Here is a 25406-nt window from a genome sequence, read left to right as displayed (position 1 = left end):
GGAAGGGCTGGTCATTCTCATCTGCCACCCCATTCCTTGCAGCTGGCAAATCTTACTGTTTTACACTACCTCTACAGTCCTGCTGACTGTGATTGTGTGAAATATCCTTCCAAACTGCTCAAAACCAGGCTGGGTAGATGGTGGATCTGGGTCTAGAAGAGAGCTGGACAGCCCTACCTGGTAGTTACCAAGGGTGAATTATGGCTGTAAAGTATGCTTCCCTGGGAAGCATCACTACAGAGGACAAAAAGTCACCTTCCCCTGTAGCTCCCAGAGTGCTCCTAAAATAAGCAGATTGACAACTTCTCCAGAAAGGGGAAACTTTTCTGGCTCTCTGTTCCAGTTAAAGCAAGATACATAAAAAATGTCCTCACCTTCCTCATCCTCGTCCTAACGGCAGTGAGGTTTAATATGCTCTAGTTGGCATGAGGATGAGGGGAAATGCGCTCCAGTTGGGGATGTCTGGACCTGAGGATAATCCAGACACTGTAGGGCAGGCATGGAGGCAGAGGAGACTGTTTGAAGGTGTATGTTGCCTGGACAGGACAGGGAATTCCAGGTAGAAAACATCTGAGCTGTTTCGTCATCCTTTTCTATGAGCAAAGACATGCTTTGATATTCAGGAAGGAAGGTGTTTAGCCCTCAATCCACAAAAGATGTAGCTCTTATATATAGCAAATAATAACAGCATCTAGAATCTTATCCAGTCATTCTCAGCCCCTTCTTGTAGGTTTAGATAGAAGCACACTTTTTTCTGATATAGGAAGTGAGGCATGTACCTCAGAGTCTTGCAGGTAGTAACTTAAAACTTGTATATACTTACAAGAGGAAGTGTTTGTTCCTTCTGTTGAAGCTTGTATCCTAAACATGGGTTCTGCAACATACAGAAGTAACAACAAAGTTGTAAGAATGCAGCTACGGCTACACTTTTACTGGAGGAGCCTGAACATCTTCCTCTGGTAAAAGTGTTCTTTTAAATTTTTTTTTTTCAGTAATCAGAAACCCACCAAAGCAGAAAAAAAAAAAAAAAAAAAAAGAAAAAAAAGAAAAAAGAAAAAAAAAAAGCTCAAGAAAGCAAAGAACTTCAAAGTTGGTACAGCATGTCCGAGGCCCACTGTAAATAACCAATTACAGCAAAAATGCTCCATAGTCCTAGGAGGGAAGGCCAGGACAAAACCGGCAAAGAGAGAGCAGTTTTCAGCTGTTTGTGGCAGCATCAGAAGAAAGGGGAAAGCTGTAGGTCTTGCAGCTCCACATGCTGACCCAGGAAACATTAGATTCTACTTCTCTCATAACTCCAAATGGACAGTCAGGCCACCAAGTCTATCATAACCATGGCTAAGGACCTCTGTGGCTTGAAAGCAAGCAGGGTCCATGAGTGCCACTACCTCTACAGAGATCTGTAACTGGCAGGGAGAGCAGAATATGTTCCAGACCAAAGCAGGACACAGCACAATCCCCAGAGTAGTTACAGACAAAGAAAAAAGAGGAGGCATTCTCAAGATGGCAAACAATCTTGTAGGACAGCTGAAGGAAATAGAACTCAATATGTCACACAGAGGAAGCACTCAGAAAAGTTAATGGAAGAAGCAGCCAAGCCAAGAATTCCTGAGATGTAAGAACCCAACCAGAGAAATGTATTTGGGTGGTTGCATGGGCTTTGACTGTCTTAGAGCCAAGCAAAACACATGGCACTATGCATGAGTAAAGAATTCAAGAGTACTATGAGCTGGAAGGAAGAGTTTGAGGAGAGAGCATCTTGCCTAAGGTGGCAATGTGGTATGACACTGTGGAGAAGGATAAAGGAAGTCAGTGTGGCTAGCAACCAGCTTGTGCATCCTAGGGAGCAACTCAGGCACACTACATGCTCTCTGGTGAAATACTTAGCAACAAGTCATGTCAGGCAAAAAAGATGAATCTAATAGAGTCTGCGTTTAGGCAGAGTAAAACCACAATTAAAATTTAAGGTAGCTCTCTAAGGCCTCCTATAACCAAAAAGTAGCTGCAGCAATACTTCAAGAGGACTAGCTTTTGGTGATTTAAACACTAGCATCTCACAATAGCCTATTGGTAATTAAAGAACAACACAGTAGTAACTCATCTGTATTTGCAAGGCCTGGAAAAAATCAGGAGTGACTAAAATACCAGATGCTATTGCTAGCAGGAGACTCCAGTAGTGACAGAGAAAGCTGGACCCAGGATGGGTGAGAATAGTGGGAAAATCATCACTTCGCTGGGTTTGGGACTGCTCCAGCCACACAGTGAAACATAGTCAGAGCTCCATGAGAAGACCTCAACAAGCAGCTACTGAAGGCATTGCTTTCTGCTTTGTTTCAGGACAACAGCGTGATGTGCTGCTTGGCATGAAATCTGCCAGTGCAGCAATTCATCAGGAATGCAGCCAGACTTTTGAACATCCCAGCCTCCTCCTCTCCAGTGGCACAATAGAAGTAAAGAGAAGAACAGTACTGTAACAGCAGGCACTGAAAGGGACATAAGCAGGGAAAGAGACCACTCAAGAGCAAGAAATCTAGTTCATGGGAAAGAAGGGAGCAAACTGCAGGGACTGCATTCTTGCAGCACAAGGGAGAAGGCAAGACTAGCCCAGTGGAGTCAGTAACCAGCGTGTCTCCTCCTCTGAACAAAAATGGTTCCAATGGTTACAGGACACTTGCTATTAGCTATGTGGTCTCATACATATCCAGTGAAGCACCACTGACAGGCCCCACTGAGAACATGAAAGAGCATGGGTACATCCAATGGCTCTTCTGTCAGGCAGCAGTGCCAAGATTTCAGAAGTAGGTCGCCACACACGCAGATGCATCAAAGGAAAGGCTGCAGGCATGCTAAATGTAAAATCTGGCAATCATACTGTTTTCCTTGATCTAGCCTACAAACACTGTCATCTCACACTAAAACCTGTCTCTGCCAGACATAGCTTTCCCAAAAAAGCTAGCAGGACTCCTGCCTCTTTGCCAAGCAGGATATGTGCATCTTGTAAATCCTTGGGATGCTCAGCTTACACACGCCTATCTACAGTTCCCTTGGCCAAACTCAGAAGTAGAGACAACTGCTTGTATTGTGGCCATATATGAAGTAGTTCTAGTAGTTAAATTAATGAAAGTGAGTTCTCACTGGGATCACTTTCAGGAGTAACTCTGAAGGCATCCAACCTATAACTGCAGTCAGGATGCTGAAAGCAAAATTCCAACAGCCTGAAAGGAAACCATTTGGAAAAGGCTTCTAGTATGCCAAGGCAGCTTCACAAGTTGTTAAACTACTGACAGTGAGTTACCTGTCTACATTCACAGGCCCTGCAGAGCTGTCAGTAATTGTATGTAGAGCCCTGAAAAATAGTAGTCTAGGCAACAGACTTTCCAGAGGAAACATCAATGTGTCTATAAACTACAAATTCATATGCAGCTGCTTGGATTTATAGGAACAGGACCAACAAGTGCTTTTTCAAAACACAGTTCTAAACAACTCAAAACTTTTTCTCATGAGCTGCTGCAGACTGACAGCTCATCCTCAATACGGCTCCAGGATATTGAAAAGTCTGCTTAATCCTTCTTCATTCATTTCTTAGCTCCTGAAGCAGCTCCAGTATTTAAGGTGGTATGCAGGTACTGAGATGCTGGATGCAGGTGAATTGCTCTCTGCCAACAGGAAGCAGTTGCAGTGCTGCAGAAGCAGTTTCAAGAGGAAATAAAGAGAAAGAGATAGAAAGACTCTGTTAATTTAACTTACGTGAAGAAGTTTTTGTCCCTTCTGTGGATACTGGTATCTTGCTGGTGCTCTCTGGAAAACACAAGAGGCAACAAGGAGTTATAATGTGGAGTCAGATGATCCTCTAAACTGCATTCAACTCCAAGAACTGATAAGGTAGAGGGGTAAAACGAAGCTCAAAGAAGCAAGCTTAAATTCTGCTTTAGTGGGAGGAGGCTTCAATCAGACATCAAATTGCAGGTTTCCTCTTAGGAAGAAAATGAAAATTGATGGTGTCTACCAGTAGGACTGAAGAAAAAAGCCTGTTTCTTCTGAAGGAAGCTGGTTGCTCCATCTCTCATTCTCCTCTGGGAGTAACTGATCAGTGGCAACAGGAGAAACCATGCAGATGGCTCTTCTTCTGGAAGGCATCAGTATGAGTATTCACTCCTTATGCTCCTAGGCAGTTAAATTTTGCAACCGGTAAGTACATCCAGTAATACCACTTGGCACTTCAGGGAAATGTTCTAAGTTACACATGCAAGCCCAGACTCCCATGAGATGACTGCTGAGGGCTCAGGGATGGAAATCAAACTGTTGCTTTGCTGAAGAGGTGAGAAAAATTGCTCTTCCATACCTGTCCTCCAGAGATACATTACTGCTAGTGACATACTGTCATGGACTTCTTGTACCCACTTGTTGAACAGGCTGATGGCTAAGGAAGATGCTGCTGCCATACTTAGATCCCTGCTGCTGCCTTGCAGAATGCAGAAGGGAGAATGCAGAGAAAGCCTTTGTTTAGGCTTCAGGCCTGTACAGATACCTCATTCCAATGACACCATACATTGGTCCAAGTGCTGCTAATCCCACAAGCCAGAACTGTGTGCAATTTTAGGTGTGAGTAAGTCATCCTTCAGCTGTGTCAACAACAATCTTGGCCTCCTCCAAATTCTCAGAACAATTTTCAGCCTCCAATTCAGTTCAATACAGCTGCAGAAGTTTCAGTCACAAAGCTAAAGAGCCACAAATGCCAGGGAAGAAATCTTGCCTTGAATCCTCAAGGGATGCCTAGAATTCTCTGGTAGGTTGTACAGAAATGATTTTGAAAAAGTCTCATAAGAGATTTAGGAAGAGGTATTTTAGGAATGTTTTCACTGTGTTCTTGGATTCTAAATCAGTTGGTCCTCTGCTCACTCTCTTCAGAATCCACAGAAACTGATCAGAGACAGAGCTCAGTCCAATTGTCTTCCCATCCAGCATACCTCTCATTAAACCTCAGTGTTGAGCTCGTATTTTTATTTCTTACTTTCCATCTCTTCTTTTGTATTTTTCCATTTTGGGCCAGTTTTCTTCAGCAAATACTTTCTTTGCCTGGGCAATATGCCCCTGCTGCATCTCACTGATATGTTTTGCAGCATTTTCCTGATAGCCAGTGATGTGCAGCATGGAAATGAGTATCATAAGTAATATTTTTAGGGTCAAAATCTTTGCACCGGGTCTTGGAGCACAGTGGCTGTTTTTAAGTATGGTGGCAGTTTGCTGTTATGCAGCTAGGTTGTCTGAGCAACCAACCTTTCTTAGTTACAAAAGGAGAAAGAACAAGTCTGACAGCAGCATAGGTCAACATCTGTCAAAACTGGAGTAGATTTTTCTTTTGCCATTAAGGAAACCATGTTCCATTTAGTGCCCATGCTGTCCTTGAAGTATTTCTTATTGCCACCTTCCCAGCCCAGCTGTGCCAGTGTGGATGTTGGCAGGAACCATCCCTGCCTGTGCAAATACAGCCAGAGCCTTTCACACCTGATAAGTGCTGTGAAACAAATCTGGGAAACATGGGGTAAAGTCACACATTTCCAAGCCCTGCTAGTAACATTTATGCTAGCAACATTAACAGTCGATGCTAACATTTAGAAGATGCAAAAATCTGTGCTTCCTGAGGACAGTAAACTGCAATGGTAAGACAGGCATTTTACTCCGCCTGAGAACAGCAGCATGGATCCACACAACAATCCATATAGACACAAGAAGCAGAGAGAAAAGAGCCTGCCTGTTGGGGGGCATCAATACTTGCCTGAGGTGGAAGAGCTGAAAGCATTTTTCAGTCATTGTACTTGCAGTTTCTGCTGTGGCCTGCTAAGGTATGAAGACAGCAGCCTGCAGCCCTGTCTTCACTGTCACGCTCAAGTCCCCACAAGAAGCAGCTGTTTCAGATGCTCAATCCACTTCTGTTCCCCTGGAACTTCTAGAAGCACTTACTTTTGGTGGTGGTGTTTCCCAAAACTGGGTATGCTTGTGCTGGGGCTCTCATGTGTAAATATTCAAGGGAGGACAAGAGATCCTTGTTTGGGGATGTTCTAGGGGACAGGTCTCTGCAGCCTTGCAGTCCCATTTTCTTAATAGTCTGGCCAGATTCATCTCCTGCTTTCTCCTCTGGCAAGGCAGAAAACAGCCCGCTTAGCCCCCACAGGACTCACAGCAACCTACCACATTGTTGGGCTTGTTATCTTGATCCATTATTTCAACTTTTTTTCAGGCTGCTGGGAGGAGACAACTCAGTTCCTGGTAAACAAGCTCTTCTGAAATGCCTCTGAGGGAAGCAGGAGGGCCCTCCTCCTCAGGAGAGACTTTTTCTCCAGGGATAACCAAACATCTAACAGCCCTACAGCAGCTGTTATAAAGATGCCTCTGCAGGTCTTCACAATCCTTTGTCCCTCCTCTCCCCCCTATAGTTCATTTGCCAAAGATCTAATGAAAAAAGCCTCCTTGAACAAACTGAAGGGTTTTGGTTGAAATGGCGGATTTTGATTCAAGCCTTGGAGGTGGCTCAGAGAACCCTGACAGGGACAACATAACAAATAGATCTGCAAACAAGATTTCTGTCATCCTGCAATTTCCTGTCAGGCAGTGATATAAGACTTAAGTCTTATGCATTGATTGTACCATTCAGATGACACAATCTGAATTACATGAAGAGTGATAAAAGCTAGCAGACACCTTGAGAAAACGGGACAATCTGAGACCTCTGTTACTCGGTCTACTGATGGCAGAGTAGGGACTAGGTGTGAGAAGCTGTCTAGGGCCATAGTCTGAGACCTCAGAGGCAGTGGGCACATGTGGTCAAGGACACTGCATGATCCAACAGATAAACCGACCACTTGTTCATTAAAACTATTGTGCTTTTTACCTTTTTTCTGGTCCTCCAAGAAAGTGCTGCCCTGATTTGGATTAAAAGAGCACTGCCTCAGTTCAAATACATCACATTACAAGGAAAGGTTCAGAGCTACTTTTAGGGGAACTGGTATGTCAAAGAGAATGATGGCCACATTTCTTTGTGTATCAAGGCCCAAGATCACTGACATTAGTCCAGACACGCTAAGAATAGCTGAATTTCAGCTAAGTTAACTAGCTCAGAATCTGACCCATTACACCAGCCAGTTTAAAACAAACTGTGGACCAGGTCACCTGTAACTATGCTGGAGAGAGAAAACATACACTGATCTCCTGACTTAACCAAGTCTCAGACAGATTAATGTATGAGTAGAGGTAAGAGAGAATACTTCTTGTATTTAGAGTATTTCATAGATGGACACATGCTCTACCAGTATTAGATGCAAGATATTGTTTGCATTTAATTATTTCTCTGATACCTTCTTGAAGGTGGCTACCTCCAGAAGAGGAACAGCAGACTGAAGTTTAACAAATTATGAATATAAGATTCTTACTGCCTACAGTAAACCAGGGTTGTTAGTACCACTGCATGTCCCACGGATGCTACATCAGAAGCCTGCATGTGCCACTAACTGTGTAGCTAATGAATTTATCAAGTTTTATCTCTGTCAACAGTTGAGTTTACATTAAGAGGTCACCTGAGCACTTCTTATTCCCTTCAGTGCAAGCGAAATTGTTCAAGTCACCCCCACTGATAATGTAAACTACATCACCTCACTTTGTACAGATGTGCAGGATGAGCATTCACACAGTATCATGTGCACAATGCAGAAGTTACCCAGCACTGTTGCCTGCCTCCACAGGAATTCACCTTTTTGCATCCTGAGTCATTCTAGGCACAAAAAACATCCTCAGAGGGGCAAAAGATGTAGGTCAACAGGTTTTAGTGGAAAAGGCTAACACCCTACTCAGCTGTGCTGTTCTCAACACTTGAGAAAAGAAGGCCATTTACCTAGTTGTCTAAATAAGGGTATTTGTGAGCAAGTTTTCATACATGAAATAGAAAACTTTGGCATGAAGTGTTTCAGAACACTGTTCTCTCAGTGTTTTTTATTAAGCATAGTAAGGTTTTATGTTCATGAAAAAGTCCATGAAAAAATTCACTGCAAGAATTTTGCCTGGTTTAAGTGACAAATTAGGATGCAAAACAGCAGTTACTATTGCATTAGCAAGCCCGTGCATTATTTATACAGTTCCAGGAGAACTTCATGCCACTATTCTGACCTCAATTACAGTCTTTCTTAGGGGAAATACATGACCAGGAGTGGATGAAAATAAGAAGGCAGCTCATATCCTGTGGGCAAGTTATACTCATTATAAATTTAGAAGAGATTTGAATAGCTCCCAGTGCTTGCTACAAAGACTGGTAAAAAATAGTATTTGTCAACCTATTTTTATATTTATTGAATTTTTAATCCAAATGTATGGCTCCATACAAAAGGCTTTCTGTTTCTTTCAGTAATAATGAGAAAATTTGAAAGCCTTTATAGGTTAATACAGTTTGTGCGCATCCTAATATAGTCTCGTATGTGTTTATGTGTAGCAAAAACTTGCACAAGAGCAAATTTGACAGTTTTAAGTAACAGCAATATTATTAACAGTAACAGCAGTAAGGACAGGAGTTATTATTGCACTGCCTACTACTATGTAAGATAGAAAATTTTATTATTTTATTCATTCTAGGAATGAGACCAGGAAAAATAAAGCTCTTCGCTCACTGAAAACAACGAAGACATTTCTACAATTGTTTTACTGAGAAATTTTTATACAATTTGAAAATGAGAATTCAGACATGTGAATTCAGAGTTAAAGGTGTGGCTTTCCCAAGCCTCAACATATTTGCTTTGTTCTTCTTGTGAATTCTCATAATACTCATTGCTAGCTGATGTTAGAGAAAAGGCATCACACTAGGCAGACCTTTGATCTGTCCCTAGAGTTCCCTTTTGTGGAATACATCAGCAAAGAAAATTTCAACTAAAAATTAAAGTTTGGTAAAATTCACAGGAATTACATCCAAGATTCTTATATTTAAAAGCACTAATCTTTTAGTGGAAAGAAAAATAACCCCATGACCAGAAATGCCATCACCTTATCTACCCTCAATCTTATAGCACCCAGCATAAAGGGAAAGGAGGACCTAGTCTGCAGGTAACAGGTCACAAATAACAAACATGACCAGGTGAGGGGATTAAATTAAAGGTCGTAATTAAAATTACGGTTCACATAGCAGAGCAGGTCAGTATGACAAGAGTAAAGCCCTCTGATGCTTCTTTCTTTACCCCAGTGCTGCCCGATCTGATGGAGGTGGAGTGAAGCAACACTCCTCCCTACCCTGAGAGGTTCAGCCCTCTCAGATGTCCACAGACTCCTGGTCTGTACTAGACCCCAAGATCTTATCGAAAAGCCCTTTGGCTGGAAGTAAACAAATAAGAGCTAAATACACTGTCTTTTAAAAACAAAACAAACCAACCAACCAACAACCCCCCCCCCAAAAAACCCCAAAGAACAACTCTCTCTTATAAATAGTCCAGGACCACACAGATATGTAAGACCTGAGTAATGACTGCCCTTCAGGGCTCATTACCTAGTTTGGATCCCAAATCTGTCATTAAGCTAGCAAGGGGAAGAGGTCAGGGAACGTGGGGGAAGGAGGGGTGAGGAGGTCACCCACACAGGGGGTCTGTCCCTGTTAGCAAAGCAGATGTTGCCCTCTGAAGCCTTAGGGATCCATTGCTCTTAAGTCACCAGATGTTGCCTGTGCTGTTCATCAAATCCAGGTGGAAAATTTCATTATTAGGAGGAAAATTAGGAAAAATTTCACTGGTAATTTATAAGCAACATTAAGTAGAGAGGGCTCAGATGTATGTGTGGCAACCAAATATGCACGATTGATTTATTCATCCAATGAATGCTGCCATGCCACATTCTAGATTATCAAACATCACTAAGATGTTCCCATTCAGATATCACGGAGTTTCAAATTCAGATCTTTACAGACAAGACCAGCTGCCAGGTTTAGATTGGATCCAAGCTTGCTCTCATTTGAGGGAGTTAGCATGCATGGCTGTGTTTTAAGCAACTGAAGTTTCACAATCAGATTAGATAGATTCTGACATATCAAGTTATAAACATAAATAGCAGGTCTTGCCTATGAACATTCTCATTCAAAACCAAATTCCCTGCGGCAGGAGTGCTATCCTGTCATTCAGCATACCTCAGAGGAAGTTGAAAAATCCATGTCATGAAGCATAGGAGTGAGGTCCACATACACTCCCCAGCCATGTCACCATCCCTTGTGTGAGAAAGTAACAAAGGATGCCCAAGCATTTTTTTTTTTCCTTCCTCTGTATTACTGTCCAGGCACAGTTCCTGCAGCTGAGTTTTGGAAACTCCAGTGTCTTGGAAACAGTATAACAGCTTCTGATGTAAGCATATAATGAGAAACCAAAATTTGTACTCATGGAAACCAAGAGCATTTACAAAGCTACACAGAAACACCTACCCATTTCCCCCCCTAATAACAATCTGGTAAATAACACTTGCTCTTTTATACCACTCTGTTAACATCTGATTGTGATTATAATACCATACACCTAGTATGAAATCCCAGCACTCAAGATTCTTCAGCTGATGAAACAGAATAGGAAGCACACAAAGTGAATTCAGTGAAGCAATATCTGTATGAGAACAAAAGAGCAGATAGCCAAAGACAAATCCCACCTGCAAAGTTTTACATTTGGTTTTCAGTTTATTTAAATGCCTTTCTCCTGTTTCAGAGCACACTATGGAACAGGAAAGCATCCCTGTTATATTCCCATTGCAACAACATCTTTAAGCCCATCTCAGATATGAACAGAACTGCTGCTTTGCTTGCTAATGAGGGCATGTTCCTCTGATAATTCACAGCTGTCTGGAAAACAGAGTTTGACTTTTCAGAGCTGACTTTGTCACTGCAACACTTATGAAACAAGATTTCTGCTGAACTGCAGCCTCTAATGCACTCTCTAGGAGAAACAAGACTGCTAAAACATTTGTGTACAATAGAAAACCTCACAAAATTCAGTCAGAAGCAACTTGAACTTCCTGTAAATGAAATGTAAAGAGGTCCCATAAAAACAGCAATCTATAATAATTATATAGCAATATAGCAATTATTATAGCAATCTATAATAATTCGAGTAAGTCTGAATGCTATCTGCCCCTAAAAATAAAGTTTAAATCACATTACCTGAATTACAGCACCTGAATTACATTAATGCTTTTGAATAATATGCCTTCAAATACATTCATGCCTTTCTTATTACTATTTTAGAAATCAAACAAAAAAATATACCAGCATCTGTGAAAGTGGAAGCAGTGGCAACCAGAGCCATACAAATATTACTTGAAGGCAAAGAGAGGAGTTCAGGTTTAGAAGTCCAGACTAGGACATTCTTTAGGTTACATGAAAGCTTCCCCATAGACCTACAGTGCCTCCACTACTCGTGTACTATGGGAATTAGGCTAATATTCCCTGTCATTCATTCTCTTCTTATCTTGACTATTTAGACTGTGTCTTAGACTTCAGATTGGCAAGAGTCTCACAGGAAATGCTGACCTCCCCAGAGACCCACAGGAGGCATCCCATTTCTCTGAGTAAGGAAAACTAAACATATCAACTTCATAGCAGACAAGTCAGGCCTGATCAATTTTCTTAGCACACCTAATAGATTTCAGTGTCTCTGCTTCCACATCACTTGCAAAGCTTTCCTCTCCTTCTTTTGTCCTCATGGCAACTTTAATACGTTGTCTTTCTGAACATGACAGTTAAATAAAGAGTCAAGCCTTACCATTGGTGTCCGTGATGATAACACTGGCTTTAGTACTGTCATTCCCTAGTTTGCTGCTCACTCTGCATGAGTATTCCCCAGCGTCAGCCAAGGTGGCTCTGTAAATGTGAAGCTCAGAGTATTTCCTGTGAAAGCAGAAAAAAACATGTAAACATCCTTTACTGGAGCACCAACTCTTTTTTTTTTTTTTTTCTCTCAACAGAGAGTCTTGACTTTCATTCTTACTGACAGATAAATACTATCCATGTTTGAAAGAAGGGAGGAGAAAAAAAAGAACAAAACTCACTTACAGACTACTGGAAAACAGGCATATTAATGAACTCAAATGAAGATACTTGTCTATGTTTTTCTGTTTGACAGAAGTCTTTGTTCTTAAAGGAAATATGAAAAACAACCTTTCTCTCTCAGCTGAATTGCTGGCCATTCAGATGCCATGGAGACAGGCATAATATTAAAATAGATTACCCTTTCCTGCAGGTTCATATTGCCAGTAGCAGAGTTCTGGGTAAGTACTGTAGTTTCCAACATCTGACTAAATAATCATGAGATTAGAACACACCACTCTCTCTAACAACCTCTGAAACCCCTATAGTAAATCATTCTCTGGTGCTAACAAAAAAATAAGGGCAGGAGCACAATTTGCATGAAGCTACATTTTGTTTCGGGCTCACAGACATAATTTAATCAGTCTCCAAGGTTTTAAGATTAGATTTCAAAATGCAGAACTCTTCCCCACCCATTAATTTGGTAGGAACATGTTCTGGTGTCATTCAAGGGGTCCCCAACTCATGTATATGATGGCACTAATCCCATTACCTAGACTGCAGAGAATGACTAGCTTGGGGAAAATACACATATTACTGCTGTTCCCAGTTTCTGTTTAAAAGAAGTCCTATGAGTAAATTTTTGCCTGTAGCAAAGCCTGCTCATTTATCTACAGAACAGTCATTTAGTCGAGTGCATTGCTCCTGAAGTTGGCCTATCCCAACATAAAGAACTGCTCCCAGGAGTCAGGGGTTCTGCACTCTAAACCTTGTGTCTAGCAACGAGTGCTGAGTTAAGCAGTGTTTGGAGAGTTGCTTTGCTTCAGCACAGCCATGTGTCTGTCCTTGCTCTCCTTGCAGAAACCACAATTGGTTATCCCTTCTGGGAACCATTGAGCAGGGCTTGCTTTAGAAGAGAAACAAGTCTGTTGTATCAGGTGGGCTTCTGCAGCAACCAAAATGTTTCAGCTCCACTTTCCCTCCAGCACAGTAAACTATTTCATGTTAGCAAACATCTTCTTGTGGGCAGCTCACCCTTCCCTACCTCTACATGAAGATCCTACCATCAAGGAGTTACCACTGTGGTCCTCACAGCATGCGAACAGTGTGCTAGGTAGACCTCAGCTCTGGTAGAAACCCTTAACAAGAGTTTCCCATCATATTCTGAAGGAGGCCTACTTTCTTGAGGCCACTGGGCTTGCAAGAAGGAGAAGCAGCCAAAATAGCACTAGCAATTTCCACAGATTTGCTCAAACAGTAAACAACAATAGCTGACAGGGTTCCTTCCTCAAGCAATGTATTCAGCTCAGGTCCCAGTGCTGAATTAACTGGGCTGCATATAAAACCAGACCCTGGCTGGTGGCAGCCATGAATATATGAGAAAAAAGTGCTTGAGACACTGAGAGAAGTGTCCAGAAGGTGAAAGCTGCTATCTCTTTGGGTGGGAATTTTGCACCTGACTATTAGCTATACTTATATCAAAGAAAAGTAGCCTGCTCTTTAATACTCCTGCCAGTCATCTACACACCTGATTTTGCAGTAGTCTGAGGGGCTTTCCAAGACCTTCTGGTAGTAGAATGCATCCACCTAACAGCTTCTGTGGACATGCAATATTTGCTGTATCCCACAAGTTATATTTCAGCCATGCTTGCAGACATTTGTCATTTGAGGAGAAGGCTGTATCATCAGGATGCTTCAAATGGCAAAGTAAACAGCCTCAGCTTTTTTTTTGAGCAACTCACCTTAACCCAGTGATAAGCAAGAAGCACAGCTGCAGCTCTATGACTTTTATTTGACCACCCACTGTATGTCTGCTGCAGCCTCTTTTCCTCTCCATATGGTATTCATGATGCAAACCATCTTTATGGCACTATTGTCTTTTAGAAGAAACTCTTTGCCATGCACATTTATTTTTAGTCTGTTTTACATGATGCCTACAGGAAAAGGCAAGGTACTGTGTCTTCCTTTTATGATTTTAAGATTATAATAAAATAAGTGAACCAATCATTTCTTAAAAATCTACCTCTAATAAGCCAAATTTGCTCTTTGTTTAAGAAAACCTTTGTAAGGAGTTTTCTCTCTGAGAGGAGGAGAAATAAGATGAATATTTATAGCCTTAAGAATACTACTGAGACATACCAGGACAGAACTCAAAATACTCAGAGCAGAAGATGACACATTAATGGTTGCAAAGGAAAGAACTCCTAGAAATACACAGCAGTACTGACTTAAGGCCATGATACAGGATTTTGTATCCAAATACTTGTCCTTTTCTCAAGCTCTGCCATGGTAGACCAAAAAATGTCTCTCCCTGCAAGATTTTCTTGTGCTATATATCTAGCTCACTGCCACTATGACATTGCTGAGCTTGTATTCATACATGAAAGGGAAAGAAATACATCCACAGAATGCAGTCCCAGCCCACATTATCTGACTGCTTGAATTCATTTTGTTTCCAGCCTCCATCTGTCATCCAGAATTGCCTGTCTGCGGGCAAATATCCAGGCTAAGCTTGGATGAAGCCCAAGGCACAGGGCACTTGCACACAGTTTTCTCCCGCACTATTGCATCCAAAGCCATCAGCTAGGGGAACTGGCAATACCTTTTCTCCACCCAAAAAATGAAACCCTGATAAAGGAGTCTGTAATGTAAGGAAGAGAGCTTGACTCTGCAGGGCACACTACCCAAAACAAAACCATGCAGGTTTCACCTGCATCTGAAATCAGAGAAGGAAACTTACATGTTACGAGTTCAAGTGGTCAGTCATGATGGGTAAGTTAGCTAGCAGGTGAAAAGCCCTTGCTTGTCTTGTGCCTTATTTTTTTGAGATGCATTGACACAAAGGAATAGCTTAGAGTTTGGACACATAAATCACTCAATCATGACGTCATGAATCATCAGCAATCGTAAGAGGAGCAAATACTCACTGACTGCATGCTCTTACTCCATGACAAATTCAAGGTGAAAAGTGAGTGCTTTAAATGCCTTTCATTAATATCCAAACTTATTTAGTCTCTTGTGTTTCCAGTGTAATGAGAATGGGCACTGTCACTTTGTGTGATTCACATGCTGTACTGTCACGTTACCAAATGTCAGGGTGAGCTCAGAGAAGTGATCATTTTGAATGCAAGCCTGTCTTAGGTGGCCAAGCTTAGAGGAGGCCTCTATTGCCAGAGTCTTCTAAACTCTTAAAAAAACCTCAGAAAACTCAGCCAGCATTTGCCCCACTTCTGCAAATCTTTCAAACCCGTAGTATTCAGTGACCAAATACCCTCAAAAAGTATAACAAAGTTGCGTTATTATCTTGTCCATGCCTACTCCACATGCAAAGCTAAGTTCTTAATTTTTAGCTTCTGAGCTAGACACTTCATCATTCTGCCAGATAGTTTAACAATTTGTTACAAAAACTAAAGGTAAATAGCCAGAACTCTGAAACATTTAGTTTTCTCCCAACAATGAACAGGATCTCTTCTGTCATTACACATTGAGAAACGGAATTTCTGGCAAAATACGAAAATAGCAAAGTCACATCTGGCCATTGGACATTACTTATGAACTTTGTGAGTTTTTTATAAATACATAGAAAAGTGTTAATCTCAAGTGTTTGGATTGAAGGAGACAATAAGACTGCAGTACCCTGCATGCTAATGGTTCTTCAGAAACATAGCCTACTTTTTATGTAGCCATTTGACCTTTAAAATAGCCATCAATCCCAGGCAGCTCAACAACTGCTCTAACCTTCCTAGTTGATGTTTTCCCACACTTGGTAATAGTGAAAAATTCACACTAAAATACCTGTTGTAACAATATGGCAGCATACAAACATGACAAATATTTATCACTGTGCTGTCATGAAAAAACCCACAGAAAATAATTGGGGAAAAAACTCCATGATCATTTAAATTAATTCCATTTGTGATGGGGTCTTTTTAATACGGCTTTGCTTATATGTATGCATTTTTATATGTAAATGCATGTAATATGCATGTCTTTTTATGCATTTATTTGCACTGCATTTTTCTCAGTTTTTCAATAGTTTTAGAACATGTCCTAAATTTCATCACAATAAAATCTATCTCATCTTAAGCTGTTCACATCAACTCAGTCCTGAAAACACACAAAAACAGCAAAAGAAGAAATAGCAAAGTCCAGATGTGTCCCCAAGTTAAAATCTTAGAGAGGCAAAGAAAATCTGTAGGATGACAGCAAATGTCCCTTGCCTTTCCCTTTTTTGTACTCTACATATAGTGACTTTCACATCTCTAACTGGAAGGGCTTCTCTGTTCCAGACTGACATTTCTGCTTTAAAAACAGAAAATGGAGAAATAAACTCCAGCAATGAATGATACCCTCGTAGATGAGCAATCACATGGAAGTGTGAAATCCGGGTCAAAGCCCAGACTCTGCAATTATGGCAGGGAAATTGGACTTCAGATTGCCATTATCCAGAAAAAGGCCCAATGATTTCATTATGTACCTTCTGAGCAATTTTAAATATGTTTTGGCACATGGACCTCAAAAATAATCTCATGCATTCCACACCATTAGCCACTAGCTAGCTTCCCTTCTGACAGTTCCTCTGACTTTTGGGGTTGGGAAGGAAGAGAAAGAAGGGAGCTGGCAAAAGGTGATTACTGATTCAATGCTGAACTGACAAAGCTCAGCTCCAGGTGAAATCCTGGCTCCAGTGAGTTTGTTCAGTCAGTATCAGACAATACGTAAGAAGACAAAACACTGTTTGCCCTCATAAGCAGCATTGCACTGCTGGGTAAAATGAGGGCCGGTCTCTGACCTGAACATTTCCTTTACAGAACAGACTGAAAAAATAACTCTGACAGAGACATATGGCCCTGCAAATGGGTCCAGACAATTTGCCAGGCTATCTGCCACCTGGAACAGCTCCATTTCACAAATGCTGGAACAAGACATCACAGGTGCTTTCTTGCTGTCTGTGTGACAATGGCATGGTGCTGCAGTGATGCTGCTCTTCCCCCCTCCTTGTTTCAACTCGTGCCCCAGGCTCTGGAGCAAGAAACTGTACAGAAGGACAAGATGTCTGTTTTTTAACCTGAGTAATGCTGAAAGATCAAGTGCCTATTTGATTTTGACTGCTGTCAAAATGAGATGAGACCTCATGAGATTGGACCTGTGCCTTGTATGAAGAGAACGTATGATCCAGTGCAGCAAACAGCAGCCCTCCAAGAATTGGAGTTGAAGGGCTGTGTTCACATTGATTTTCATAGCTTCCTTTGCTGAACGAGTGACCACAACTGAAACTTTTTAGCCTAAGCAAGGCAGAGACCAAACAGCAAAAGCCTTCTGTCTCAGTGTAGAAAATGTATTGTGTAGCTTCCCCTTGCCAGCAGAAACAAGGCACCAGACCATCTTTTGGTGCTGGTAATCAGCCACATGCAGGGCATGCTTTTCCCCAGCCAGGAAGATGAGATTTGCAGGTTTTGCTACTCATCTGACATCTGCTAGATCTGTACCTTGTGCTGCATGTGCAGAAATGCCTCTAGTAAAGGACTACTACAAGCTTGCATAAGGCATTTGAAGCTAATGCAGGCAGCATTCAGTCATTCTCAAGGACTAGACTGCTTGGAAAGCAAATCTCAAATATAATTCCAAATCAACATTGCTTTGATGATTTTAAATATGCTTGGATTTTAGACAATAAGCATAAGTTCTTATCAGTAGCTTAAAAATGGCCTGTCTCCAAGGTTTACTAGGTAAGATTATAGCCTTTGGCTATCAGAAAATAAATAGAAAATGAAAGTGTAAAATTATTTATGAAATATTTATACCATGCTCCATGCATCCATACAATCAAGAAAAAAATGTCTCTTTTATAAAAATTTCTTCCTCTTTAACTCACAACTTTTTGCTTTCTGATACAGCAATTGACAACCCCAACACTTGTGTTCAGTTGAACAGCTCACCCCATCCCTCCCAGACCCACTTGTGAGAAATGTTCTTGTACTTACTTTTGTTTCTTGGGGATCTTGATGTTTTCTGGTCTGTTTTTTTTTGTTATTTCCTTCCCATTCTTTAACCACTTGAATCTGAGTGCAGGATACTCTGAAGTGGTTTCACACCTTAGCACTAGCTTCTGACCCACAGCAGCCTCTTGGTTTTTCATTTCCTTCAATTTGGGAGGCACCGCTAAAGAAATAAAAGAATATGCTGGTGATTAGGTTGTCCTCAAATGGGAAAACAAAGCTAACTCAAGTAAAGCCAGGCAAGCCACAGAGGGTAAAATCCCAACCGTATCAGCAACACTTCTTCACTAAAACCTGAAAAATAAGGATAATTTGTGTGTTATTTGTAGTATTTTTAAAGCATAAGGGCACATTTAAGACAGCTTATTTTCGTTCTTTGGAGTTCTCCTACATGAATTTTACAACCAGCAAGCCACATGGGTATGAAGCGCAAACATCTCTTAACTGATCATATGCACCTAGACATCAGACAGCACAATGTGGCAGGCAGCCTTTGTAGGCAAATGGAAAGGGAAAGTAAATGTCTCTTGCTGCTTTATTTCTTTTGACTGCTAGGACCCAAAGGCTTCACGTGCAACAGATATGATAGGGAACTAAAATCATAAATATAAGCTTGACAGCCCTCATAATCCAAGGGAGAGGCTTTTACTATAGTCAAACATTATCACCTTCATTATACACCTACCTCAGACTTCAGCTTGGCCATATCCTTTCCCTGAGGCAAGAGACAACGGGCTTGGAAGCCCATCAAGAGAATCAATATCAATTAAGGGCATTTTGGACCCAGAAGGGGACACTGCATTGAAAACACTCAGCCAATGACTCCCCCACACTAAAGGGTGCCAGCTGATGCAGCTCAGTTTCTAATGTGTTATAGCAATAGTGTTCCTTGTGCAGGAAATTTTCAAACCATTTGGGCCTTTCTAAAGACCTCTAATATTTCACAACCAATATCCATTTTTTAGCACAGCCTTCAAAAGAAGAAGCAGTTCTTCCTGTGAGTCATCATGTTTTGTTTGATCACATGGATTATCTGTAAACCAGCCTCTACTGTGCTCCAGTATTGACATAAACCTTCTAGTTTAACCTTACTTTCCCTGGGGCTTAAGATAACACCTTCACCACGCAACCAGTGAGGGCTAATAGTGGGAGCTACAGCTGGTCATCAGAGGGCTGATAGCCTGTGAGTCCATTCTGGCTCAGCTGTGCCCTGTTGTTGGTTTCTATCTCCAGAGAGTCAGTATTCCCATGCAGCACCTCTAGCTGAAGTGTGTTTTCTTTCTTGAACAGCTGTAATAATGTCCAAGCAAACAAATGTCCATCATGGTCAAAGGGTTCTCTATAACACACAGGATGGGACACTATCAGGTCTCCAGTACAGTCCTGTAGAAGAAAATATTCTAACAACCTGGAACAGGCTTGATTATGTTTCGATATTAGTCGCTTCTGTGTTTGTGGAGACTTGATGGTATCAATTGCCTTTAATTATTATTCCAGACAGAAAAAAACCAAGCAACACCACCATGACTGCAATTATGAGAGGTGTATATACAGAGCTGGATACACACAAACCCAGTAGGCAGTAGTCTGCTGCAGACAGCAGCATGGCCAGACCCACACATGAGGCTGATCCCAGGATCATCCTGATCCCAGGAAAGCCCAGGGAAATCAGGGAAAGCCTCCTTTTCCTGGAAACTGAACCCAGAGCACAGGAGGATAAGCAACAGGTAAATGTGGTCTGCATTGAAAGAGCAAATGAGGTGGCACCTGCTGGACTACCAGAATAGGGACAGAGTAGCCTTCAATAAATAAAAACCTCCTAATTACAAAGAAGGTGACAACTTTTTCTATGTGTCTCTGCTGGTATGGAAAACAAGTCCCTAGTAGTAAGTCTTAGGTTAGACATCAGCAAATGTCAGCTAGACATCCTGTCTGAGAAGAATACTTTTCTGAGGTGGGCATCCTTGGAGATTTTGCACACAGGGTAGGCACATGTGTCAGGGTGGTGCTGGTACAGATCAGCTAAGGCCCAGGATTTCATGACCATAAAGAAATCTGCCCCAAAATGTCTTCTTGTATGTTGGCTTTCATTTCCAGCCCCAACCCCGCCTCCTGCCCAAGGTAGTTCTGGAAATTACAGTGCATTCTCAAAATGCCACCAAAATACTTTTGCTTTGTGAAAAACAAATGCCCATGCACCATACTGAAGCCAATATGTTAAAGAATATTTTTTATTCTTTATATTTGTATATGTGTATTTGTAGATATACATACATTTACTTAAATACATGTGTACATATTCAGAAATTTAGCAAAAGATAGAAATATGTTTTGAAAAACACCAAACTTTAAATTTTCCAGCATAAAGTAATTAACAGCCTTGCTACTGAGGTTTGTGCTTACAGCTTCATTATGTTATTAAGGAGTTAAGATTATAGTCTTTTGTCACTATGTAAGAAAAGGAGCTGCTGAGGAGTGATATAAAAAGGCAATATTCCTGATTTTACCATATTTTACTTACAGTCCTAGTCCATCTAGTTCATATCTTGCATAAAATAAGAGAAAAACGACCACTGTGAAGATTAAAATTTTTGTGCTTAAGGCTTCAAGTGGTTATTGATTTTTCTGTCCATGTAGCAGTATGAAACTGGGAATAAAAGGGAGATGCCATTTTGTTCCTGAATTTCATTTTAATTCAATATTATCTACTCAAAATGACTTGCAGATTTTTTCCTCCATCAGAACTGTCAATGAAAAAAAAAGTGTTAAATTAATAGGCTCAACTCTTGCCATAATTCAGGAGCTACCAGGAAACATAAAAGAGAATTTAATCAATGGCAGTGACCCTCACTAATTCACAGTAACTCACTGTCCAAGCATTCAGGCTCTCCAGGGAAAGCAGTAGAAGCTGTTCACAGACATGACAGAAAAGAGATTGTTTAGATTGTTTTTTCTTTTATTTTTCTTTTCCCCCCTTCCTCCCCTTCTTGTCATTTGCAGTATGTTTGTTTCCTTTCAGCTCCAGTTTAGCAAAAGTTAATCAGAACTGCCAGGCATATGAGAAAGCTTATGCTGATAAAACTACAGCACTGTGTGCTTGGAATGAAATCAGCTGCAGCTTCCACTGCTGCAAGAGGTAGTTGACTTTCTGCTCAGCATGTGCCAATTCTTCAGATGCTGGTAAGACAGTACCTTTCCTGAGAGGTAAAATTGCTTTTAAAGGGGACAAAAATACTTAAAATGATAATTAGACATTGCTCCCTATGACACCTCCCTCTCTCTCCCCTCTCTGCCCCTTCCCCCTTTGCCATGCCAGCATGGGTCCTAGCCTCTCTCCTTGATGTGTCTGTCACACAGCACCCCTTAGCATTCTGCCCACTGCTCTTCCTTGATCCTGCAGGCAGGAGTAAAGAGAAAGGGCAATGAAAACACTTTCTGCATCCCCCATGCATGGATGGAGGTTGAGCCACCATCCAGGACAAGATGACTGAAGAGAGAAGGGAGCCTTGCAGTATTCCTGTAGGTCATGTTTTGGGCTGTGCCATTTTGAGCTGCTCTGGTATGGCAGCATTAGAGCCCTTACATGTGCCATCCATCACAGAACGACAAGGGCCAGGTAGCAAAGAAAACAGACAAACTCCCAAGAGAAACAGCAGAAACTAAATGTGGAAGCACACAGAAAGCATTGCCACTTGAACCTAAGGTGAGATGGGATCCACTGTATCTGTATTCTTTGTGGGGAAAACCAGGAGGGCTTCACATTTTAAAAGTCAATTAGACACACAGAAAGGCACTCTGTGTTTAATCCCAAGCTTTTCACACTCTCTGGGCAGGACCTCCTCTTGTCTGACAGATTTTCTAAGAAAGAAATCAGGGCGGGAAGAGCAGGAGGGGCTGTGAGAAACCCTTCACAAATCCACAAGCACCTGTGGCAGCAAAATTTCCGCAGTATTGGGAAGATTTAACAGGCAAAAGCAAGGTGTTAGATCCCTTCTTATTCAGATGGCTTGAATATCTGTCATTTTCTTAGCAAATTTTTTTTTCCAGAAACATCTGTCTGCTGCTGGCCTGCATAACATCATTGCAGATAAGGAACACGCATTTCCATATTCTCTTTGCAAAAGACTCACTGATAATGTGCAACTGTAGATAACTTCTTCTCACTGGAATTTGGTGAGTTTGGCAAAGCATGGTAATCTCCTCACCCTCAGTGTTTGGTGTTTGATTACATAGTTGATCTGCATGGAAGCTCAACACATTGAACAAATTAAACAGGAAACCTGCAAAATATTATCACACAACTACAAGCTTTCAGTTGAAATTCCTTCAGTGGTTGTTCCCCCAACTCTCCGTCCCCCGCCCCAATCTTTTCTTTTGCTAGGAAGGCACAAAACCTTTTAAGAGTCTGAGAACAGGAATGTGTTAGGCATGCGTTCCACTAGGCACACGTGCAGTTTGCTGCACAAAATTGTGACCAACAGCTTGGTGAGTGCTAATAGAAGCCACAAGAATAACACCCATTGCCTTGGGTGTTATTGTCTCAGACTTGGTTTTTTGAATCATAATGCTCAAGGCAGGGCAGTAATGCAAGACAAATTACATTATTTCCAAAAAGCCTTCTCCCCTTGCATATGAGACTGTAATCAAGCTCCAGTTTATCATCAGCGGGCCAGATTTTCTAAAGCCTTTGGTACAAACCGTATAAACTACTTTAAGATTTATCAAATACTGCTCCTATTCAGACAAAAACAAACCCCTAGGAAGTTCTGTTTTCTCTATGTTTCAATCCTCATGTTATTCTCTCAGGCAACATTTGGATTCTAAACATTTCCTAAACTATTTCCTTCCAGCATGCAGAGTCTCTGTGCAGATTACCTACATGATAAAACAGTGTGGATAATAGAAGATAATCCTACACAACCATGTCTCCAGAATACCAGAGTAAGTCAACACAAGCTGAGAGACTGGAAAGCCAAACAAATAATTTGGCTACTTAAATAGAAACTTTTCAGTTGTGAACTCTTTTGAAAATACTGCCAGATATATTTCAGCCTCTGGGTCTTGGTATGATTTGAATACTTCTGGCTATGTAGAAGGGCAAAAGGAAAAACAGGACCCTGACATTTATCTTGAGCACTATATCTAAAACCAAGACCCACAAAATCTCATTCTTCCTAGTGATGCTAAAAGGATGTTTTTCCAGAAATTTTAGATGCTGTAAAGGCCAGAAGAAAGGTCAGTGCCACAGTGTTGGCTAGCAACATTGCCAGAAGCCAAGTAACTGAGCAATAGAGAGCACTACAACCATGTTCTTTGAACACTGAACCAGCTAGGAACAAGTAAATGCTACTATAATTCAGGGTAACTACTCCCAAAAGCTAATCACAATGTCAAGAGCAGCTCAGATAATCCTGATCAGGAACTGCTCATCACTTGGTCCTATCAAAGTAATAGTGCACCACACTCATACATCTCCACCTAAAGTAACTCTTTATTTGGGGTTAGATACTTTCAGGTTCATGGTGTGTCAATCCAGTGTTCATAGATATTTACCTTTTGCTATGAAGCTGCTCTGTGAACCTGCATTTATCTTCCTTCTGTTCACCCTGTCAGAAGCCCAGTATATCCTTCCAATGAGAGTATCACAAGCTAGCTTTGTAATATAACTTTTAGAAGGCAGGATTTTCAACAGAGCACTGAAAGCAGACACATGGAAGAAGTACTGTGCAAATGGGGAGTCACTACTCCCCCTTCCATTCTACAAGTATAAAGCATTTACAGGGGATCCAGAAAAAGGATGGTAGTGGCAAACCAGCATGTCTAGAAGTATCATGCCCATGAGGGAAAGCCCAAGACCTCCCATTTATGCTGTGTAACAAGATAATACCAGGCTGCCCAGGCTCCTGCAGTCACTCAAGGTATCAGTTTCTCAGCTCAGGCCTCCTCAGAGACAGGGGACTGCATCCAAAGAAAGCAAGATTTAGGTTTCACCAGAGAAGCTGGGTGTGAGCAAGTGTCTAACATAGAGATTACAACTGAAAGTTCAACAATTAATTTATTTACTGATGATTGTGTCTGAAGGAACACACAGACTGATTGCATAAATACTCTCTCCTCTGGTTCACGTTTCAGCTGACTCCAACTGGCTGCATCCCTGATAAAATTGGATGATCCTGTTTGATGACACTGTCAATACCAAAACCTGATCATACAGACTGGAAATGTAGGGATGGCATAAACTAAATATTTCTGATATCCAATAAATGATGCATGGACAACTGCTCATAAAGTCAATATAGAAATTTGCAGGTCCATATTTTACATACCTAAGTGCATAAAGGCAGACTCCCAAATTTTATTTGAGCACTAACATTAAAGCAATCCAATGCACAAAAATGCTATTCAGGCATAAGTCCCATGGACTTCAAGGGGACTTGCAGGTACTCAGTGATTTATTTTTTTACATAAAGCCACATTTGATTTAGGAGGTGAATTTCAAGACTGCACACTAAAGCAGTTTGTCTGAAGTCATGTGCCTTGAAATCAGATGAAGAGAGGAACAACAGCTTGCTGCATCCTTTTTTTGCTTTCTAGCATTAGTATTTTCTTCACTAACCTCTTATCTTTGCTTGAAAAAAGGCATGCAAAGTCATCAGAGACTTGTGCAGCTGAGATCTGTACCACCTTAAAGCAAAGGCTGTGACTGCACTGTAACCTTGGCTGGGTGTCAGACTAAGCCAGACTTGGAAGATTAACCAGATCACTGGGCTGAGGTACACAAAACTTAAACTTTGGGTCTCAGCTGAGGTACCCTGTAGCCATGTTGGTGTGTTCTAACATCACACTGGGAAAAATAAATACAGCAAAAAAAAAAAAAAAAAAAAAAAAAAGCAAGGAAGGAAAGATGCACAAGACAACAATATTCTCCTTTGGTGTAATTTCAGTGGTTATTCCTCTGGATTACTGATGAAAAAGTATAACTCCCTTTTTTCTCTCATATTGGTAGGACTTTTTTTTTTTTATTTTTATAGCTTTATTACAGCCTTGGTCTTTCAATTTGAGGGCTAGAAAGTCCTGCATCCATGTCTTCCTCTCCCTCTCACATTGTATTCTCTCACACACTCCTCTGTTTGCCATCATCAGAAAACACAGAGAGGACTTCTGTGTGTCGAATCCTGTAAGCTTTTCAAATCCTATGCACTTTAGTAACTTTTTTCCATTTCGACTGGTTTTAGTTGTGTCTCCACAACATTTCTCCATTATGCTCTTTCCCTTCACATTGTTCTAACAAAACAGGGATGTCTATGTACAAGGGACATAAGTGGTTACTTTCCCTTTATCCTAATAATATAGAAGCCCATTTTTTTTCTTCTGGCTTACAC

General features: G+C 41.2%; 1 protein-coding gene across 1 annotated transcript in view; it reads right to left on the bottom strand.

The window, feature by feature from the left end:
* The window catches only part of NRG1 (neuregulin 1), a 168227-nt gene that overhangs the window by 119660 nt on the left and 23161 nt on the right, over positions 1-25406 (bottom strand). The window contains exons 2-5 of the mRNA XM_030467067.1: positions 18010-18187; positions 11763-11887; positions 3748-3798; positions 824-874 (exon numbers count right to left, since the gene is read on the bottom strand). Coding sequence (XP_030322927.1) covers positions 824-874; positions 3748-3798; positions 11763-11887; positions 18010-18164 — 382 coding nt within the window. The 5' untranslated portion in view covers positions 18165-18187. The remainder of the gene's footprint in view (positions 1-823; positions 875-3747; positions 3799-11762; positions 11888-18009; positions 18188-25406) is intronic.

This window comes from Calypte anna, chromosome Z, assembly GCF_003957555.1.
Source record: "Calypte anna isolate BGI_N300 chromosome Z, bCalAnn1_v1.p, whole genome shotgun sequence".
Lineage (NCBI taxonomy): Eukaryota > Metazoa > Chordata > Aves > Apodiformes > Trochilidae > Calypte > Calypte anna.
The sequence above is the reverse complement of the archived record's forward strand: the minus strand, read 5'-3'. Positions and strand labels throughout refer to the sequence as shown.